The 6,304-nt window shown below is 32.6% G+C and overlaps 1 protein-coding gene across 1 annotated transcript; it reads left to right on the forward strand.

Annotated features, from left to right (window-relative positions):
* The first annotated feature begins 2,292 nt into the window (after positions 1-2,292).
* Positions 2,293-3,634, forward strand: LOC106326353 (uncharacterized protein At5g39865). The gene has a single exon (XM_013764351.1). It carries the CDS (start codon positions 2,493-2,495, stop codon positions 3,504-3,506), a length of 1,014 nt encoding a protein of 337 aa, XP_013619805.1. The 5' UTR covers positions 2,293-2,492; the 3' UTR covers positions 3,507-3,634.
* Positions 3,635-6,304: the final 2,670 nt, after the last annotated feature.

The following is a 6,304-nucleotide window of genomic DNA, read 5'->3' on the forward strand; positions in this document are numbered from 1 at the left end:
GATTTTAGTTTCTAGGAGAATGAGTTTATATAGATGCGTTGAAAATAACTATTTTAAGTGAAAAGGAGAAAATTGTGGATTAATTTAAGGTGGCTAGAGAATAGCATAAGAGTTCTCTCATGTTTTATTTTCTTTTGACGGCAATCATGAATTTATGTTGTTCACCAAAAAATTATATTATGAATTTATGCTGCTGTCCGCGTTTCTCTTCAATCTATATTTAGAAAGATCAAGACATAATATAAATTTTGTAATATAATCGATTAATTCAACTGTGTGCAAATAATAGATACTGAAACGGTGGGCCATGCTTGTTAAACCATTGCTTGATACGTCACACGCTTCCATGTTACAACATTTCTTACTAGCTAGTAATAATTTGTGCATACCCTATGATGATAACCTATGTTACGTGGAAACAGAAGCGGATACATGGAAGCGGAAGCGTAAAGAAGCGCAGAAGCGAGATTTTTTAAAATATTAGGAAACGGGTACGTGTTAGAAGCGTATATCCATATATAAATAAATATATATATATATAAAAGATTTTTTAAAAAAAAATTAGGACTAAAAATTATATGATTTAAATTTGAAAGAAAACATTTATTCATTTATAACAATTTTGAAATGATTTTATATTAAAACTGTAAAAATACACATAAATTAAGTTTACAAAAAAATATTATATTAATTATTTTCAATACTTCATAAATAATTGACACAATATATTTCAATATGTGTTATATCTTTAATAAAAAATCTCAATGCGTAAAGATAATTTATAATATTAGTTTTAATATTTGTATATTTCTAACTCTATATTCATTACTATTATTTTTTTATTTAATATAGATTAAAAACTATGGTTTTATATTTTATTGATATATATTGCATTTTTTTTAAAACAGAAGTGTGATTCCAAAACGGAATCGTAAGCTTCAAACGTGTTTTAAAAAAAAAATATTTTAGAAGCGTTTTAGAAGCGAGATTCCGCAAGCTTTCACAAGGTTCCGATTCCGATTCCGGTTCCGAAGTGGGAAGCGGACGTCCGATGAAGCAACGTACATGATAACACGCATGGGCGGACTTAGAGCCAATGTAACGGGGTCACCTACCCCCGGCTAAATTTTAATTTTCCTATAGTAATATGTATAAGTATAAAAGTCCTCCCATCTAGAGAGTTAGATGTAATGTAAAATTGTCACTTGCCCCCATCTTAGTTAGTCCTAGATCCGCTCATGATAGCACCTAACTTGAAACGAAACAGCGAGTAAAAAACATTTCAGTTGTGCTCCTATCAGATTAGATGTCATGGTTTATAGTATTCTCATTATTGTTTCAGTTTTGACAAGTTTTTTTTTCTTTTTCTCGTATCAACGGTCTTCACAAGTTTAAACTACTCTTTTTATATAAAATAAACTAGAGAATTATTTACAACAAATGGTCTTAAATACGGTTGTGGGGAGCTGCCTCTCACACACAGGCCTGACCCGGATATGGGCTGGAAGCAAAAATAAAAATTTGGACTTGTTTTTTAATGAAAATTAAAATTGTGGCCGCCTAGATTCAAACTCAGAACCTCAAACTATTAACGTAAACCAACCGTTCTAATGAAGAATACAATCAAATAAAGGCCGAAATTTTATCTATTCTAAACAGGGCCGGAAGCACGTGCATCTTCCGCCTTTGCCGAGGGCTGGTACTGCTCACACACATGTGTTTGTGATACATGTCATCATTCATGACCAGTAGGTGAAGCTATATGTTGTTTGTGGGAGGGGCAACTACCCACCATGAATTTTTAAAACTAATGTAAAGTGAAGTGGGAGACAATGCTTGTTCGAATCACAATGACACGGAAATTTCAGGTTCCCTATTTATTATTAGTAATATACTATACAAAACTCAATGGAATTTTTTTGGGTTTGAGTAATTTGCAAAACATTTTGATGTAAGGCTGAAGAGATTTCATAAAAAAAACAATAATATCCCTGGAATACTGGAAATATGAAGGTGAATGTGGAAAAATTTAAAAGAAATGACAAGTGAATGTATTAAAATAAATTTATGAACTCTTTGTAAAACCGGTAGATATTGTTTCCTAATTTAAGTAAAATCTGAAAAAGGTAAAAGAATCCCTCCTCCAAGAGAACGACTGGCAGGAGGAAGAGGAGTCCATGCAGAGAAAGTACTATCAAATGGCAAAAAAGGTTTCTGTAGACCTTATAAATAATCAAAAACAATCTGAGGCAAGTTCTTGATTTTTTTTTCTCTTTTCAAGAACGCCACATTTCTTGCTTTCTTCTTCTTCTTTGACGAGGCTGCTTACGATTCCGATGATCATTATGATTATACTGATGTCCATGTCCTCGCTTTGATACATCATTTGATTGTGTTCATTTTCTTTCTCGTATTGATTTTTTATTCAATTTCCTCTGTTTTCTCTATGATCTAAAAATCCTCTGTTTTGGTCAAATCCTCTGTTTTCTGATATGGGCTGTGCGAGCTCGAAGCACCGTAAACGTTGCCTCCACTGCCGGCAAGGATATTCACCGGTAGAGATATCACCTAGACCCTCCGTGCAACACCCACCGCAACATTCCGACGACATGGTGGCTCTCAGCTCCTCCACCCTCGGATCCCTCAAGCTCTGCTACTCCTCTTTCGGACATAGCCGCATACACTTGGCAGATTTCACCGGTAACCTTGCCACCGACCAATCCGGAGAAAACCGACAAGAAGATGGGTTTGGTCAGAAAGAAGACAGAGACAAGGAAATGCAAGCTAAGCTTATGGAAGCTAAAGTATGGTCAAGTATGATGAACGACAAGATCCCCAAGATCGTCCCCAAAACTCCAATCTTGACGCCTCCTGGAGAGCCAGAAACGATCAACACGTGGGAGATGATGGACGGGCTTGAAGATTCCATTAGCCCTCTTCGGTCACCTAGTCACGTTAGGAGCTTATCGTTTGATGGTGGTTGTAAATGTCCCAAGGGGAATGGTAATGTGATACTCTACTTCACAAGCCTTAGAGGTATAAGGAAGACATATGAAGATAGCTGTGATGTCAGGGTTATACTAAAAAGCATTGGGGTTAGGGTGGATGAGCGTGACGTATCGATGCATTCGAGTTTCAAAGACGAGCTCAAGGAGTTATTACTAGAGGGTAAATTCAATAATGACGTGGGGATCACCTTACCTAGAGTTTTCTTGGGGGGGAAGTATTTTGGGGGAGCAGAGGAGATTCGAAAGTTGAATGAAGATGGGAAGCTTGAGAAGATTCTAGAAGGTTGCGAGAGGGTTGAAGAGAATAAAAATGGTAATGGGCAAGAATGTGAGGCTTGTGGAGATATAAGGTTTGTGCCATGTGAGACATGTTCGGGGAGCTGCAAAGTGTACAATGAAGATGATGAAAGTGAAAAGGAAGATAGAGATTATGGTTTCCAAACGTGTCCTGACTGTAATGAGAATGGACTCGTTAGATGTCCTCTTTGTTGTGATTAGCTGTTTGAACACACACACACACACAGAGAAAGAGAAGCTTGCTCTTCGTTTTGTTTGTTTTAACTTAAGTTTGTGTGTTGAGTGTTTTAGGGTTTTCTTGCCTCTAGAGATTTTATTGTACATATATAAAGAGGTTTTTGATTGTGATAAAGGTTGTAATTCCAATGAAATTAATTGATATTAAGAAGTGTGTCGCTGTATATTCTTTAAAATTACACTCATGCTTTACAATTTGTTAGATTTGAGTAGTTTAAAGTTTAAGATCTTAAATTAAAGGTTTAGTTTTTTTAATAAGTCGGTCCATATAAAATCCAACATATTATAACCAAATAAAATGTTATATAATTGAAATCAGTTAATGGCAATAAATGGCATTATTACTATTTTCTTTATTTTTACCCTACTACCATTTAACGTAACCCACTCTATATATTGTATTAAAGAAAATCTTATGAATTTCTCGTCAAAGTAATAATTCTTCATGGACATTTCTAACATTGCATGGGCGCTACGCGTCACTGTTCCGTCCCGATTTATGCTAAATCGGTTTAAAAAATCGGATATCCGAGTTTTTCCGTTTACACCGCCTAAATGACCGTTTAGGCGGCCGCCTAATCTATTTTTTTATTTTTATATTATTTTTAATAATATTTTTATTTTTTTATTTGATCTAAAATTTCATAAATATCATTTATATTCATATTTTTGATAAAAATTACATTATATTAAGTTTATATATTATATTTGTGTGTTTTATACAATTTTAAACATGAAAATGTATTAATGTTATACACAATTAAAGATTAATATGTTTTATAATATAGTAAACAATCTAAAAGTTTTGCCCCGCATAATTTTTGATTAATCCCCGATTTTCTCTTTAGGTGCTAGGTCCAATTCGGCCGTTCGACTAGCACCTGAGACATCAACGTAGTTACGTGGCAGCCCATGAACCAAAGTTTCCAAATAGATTTGTCGGGCATTCATCATATACTACACGCATGCCTGATGCCTATTTGGTTGGATATATTTAAATGTCAAACCTCTCATTACTTCGTCAACGTCAGAGGCCTTTGGAGACGCAGTAAATATGAGCCGGTGCTTACCCAATTAATAACAAATTACGTATTGTAGAAGTAATGTATTTTTTATAACAGATTAAAAAATTGTATATTTAATAAGATATGGATAAATACCACTTATCCATTAAAGGTAAGATTGTTGGAGTTTCTTGGATATCAAGAAACCTTGAAAGAAAGGTTCTACTTCATAGCCGCCATGCTTTTGCTCAGATTGATAGTCTTGATGATGCAAAGCTTCAATGCTACTTTGGGCTATTGATAGTATGTCTAGTTTAAAGTTCTCTAATGTTATCTTTGGTACTGAAGCAAAAGATTTGATTGGAGCTGTTACAAGACCTAAAGCATGGCCATCTTTTGCATTTCAAGTTTTAGAGATAAATCTGGCGCTATCATCTATTCCATCTTGGAAGCTTCAATCTGAACTTCGTAAAACCAATCTTGGTGCATCGCACATTGCTGAAAGTGCTTCTTATGGAGCCCGGTTACATTCTTATGTGGCTAGGAGTTACCCTTTTTGGCTTAAGAACACTTTAGTTAATGATCTTCTACCGGTTTGATAAGTTTGTCTTAATCGTTGTTTTATCCTTTCCGTTTCCTCACCTGTTTGAGGCTTTTTTGGGTTTATGTTGTAACCATCCCTCTTAAATTTTGTCACCTTGTTTATAAACATCAGTGAAAAAAAAAAAGTCAAAGGAAAGGCAAACCTTATGAACTTTGAAGTAGGCCTATCAAAACAATAGAAATGCAAATAATTCAGTAGTGCCTACAAATATTTATTATCCGTACGTCATATAATATTTAAAGATATGAACAATGACCGACTTTTATGTGGGGATAAAGGCAGGATCCAAAGGTAAAACTATACACCACTAATTGCGTTAACAAAGATGCCAAAGAATATTTAATCCGGAAATTAATTTAATTAAAATCTATTGCGGGTATATATTTTTACGTAAAAACTAACCGTCCAAAACATTAATAGCCATATTTGGTTGTCGGTTTGTTGACAAAACAAATATCAGAGTAGTTGACAAAACATTAATAGTGATACTATTTACTATCACTATACTACTTATACTAGAGTTTATCCCGCACATAGTGCGGGTATATTTTTATTTAATAAATATTTAATTTTAATATTATTATATAAATTTAAATATACAATTTATATTTTAGTGTTTAGTATTTTATAACTTTTTAATTTTATTGTTTAAGTTTCTTATTATTTTATTAATATAGGGGTTTGTTTTATACATTTTACCCTTTTTATTACGTTTTCGAGTTTTCATAATTTGAAATCATCAAATAAAAAATATTCTTCAACATATGATTTTTGAAAATATATAGCTGTAGAAATAAATTTTTAACATATGTTAATAACATCATTTGTATAAAACAAATCTGACATGATTAAAAAATTTGAACCCGTTTTAGTGGTAGATGATAATTTATTTAAATGAAAGCATTATATTATTTAATTACGAAATTAATTAAACAAATATTAAATAAAATTATTTAAAAATTTAGTAGGATTTTGTTAGATTTTTCTCAACAGATTTTGTTATAACTGAAAATAAAATTCAAATCTATAGTTAAAATTAATTTATTATTAATATTCCTATTAATTATTATATCATATTATGTGATTAATGAAATGGTCCTAGTAGACTTCTAAATAGTAGATAAAAATGGTACTTCTCTTTTAATAGAGAAGAT

The sequence above is a fragment of the Brassica oleracea genome, chromosome C2 (assembly GCF_000695525.1).
Source record: "Brassica oleracea var. oleracea cultivar TO1000 chromosome C2, BOL, whole genome shotgun sequence".
In the NCBI taxonomy this organism is placed as follows: Eukaryota; Viridiplantae; Streptophyta; class Magnoliopsida; order Brassicales; family Brassicaceae; genus Brassica; species Brassica oleracea.

Excerpts from the sequence above, each read along its gene's own strand:
- LOC106326353 (XM_013764351.1), top strand. The coding sequence starts at position 2,493 with ATGGGCTGTGCGAGCTCGAAGCACCGTAAACGTTGCCTCCACTGCCGG.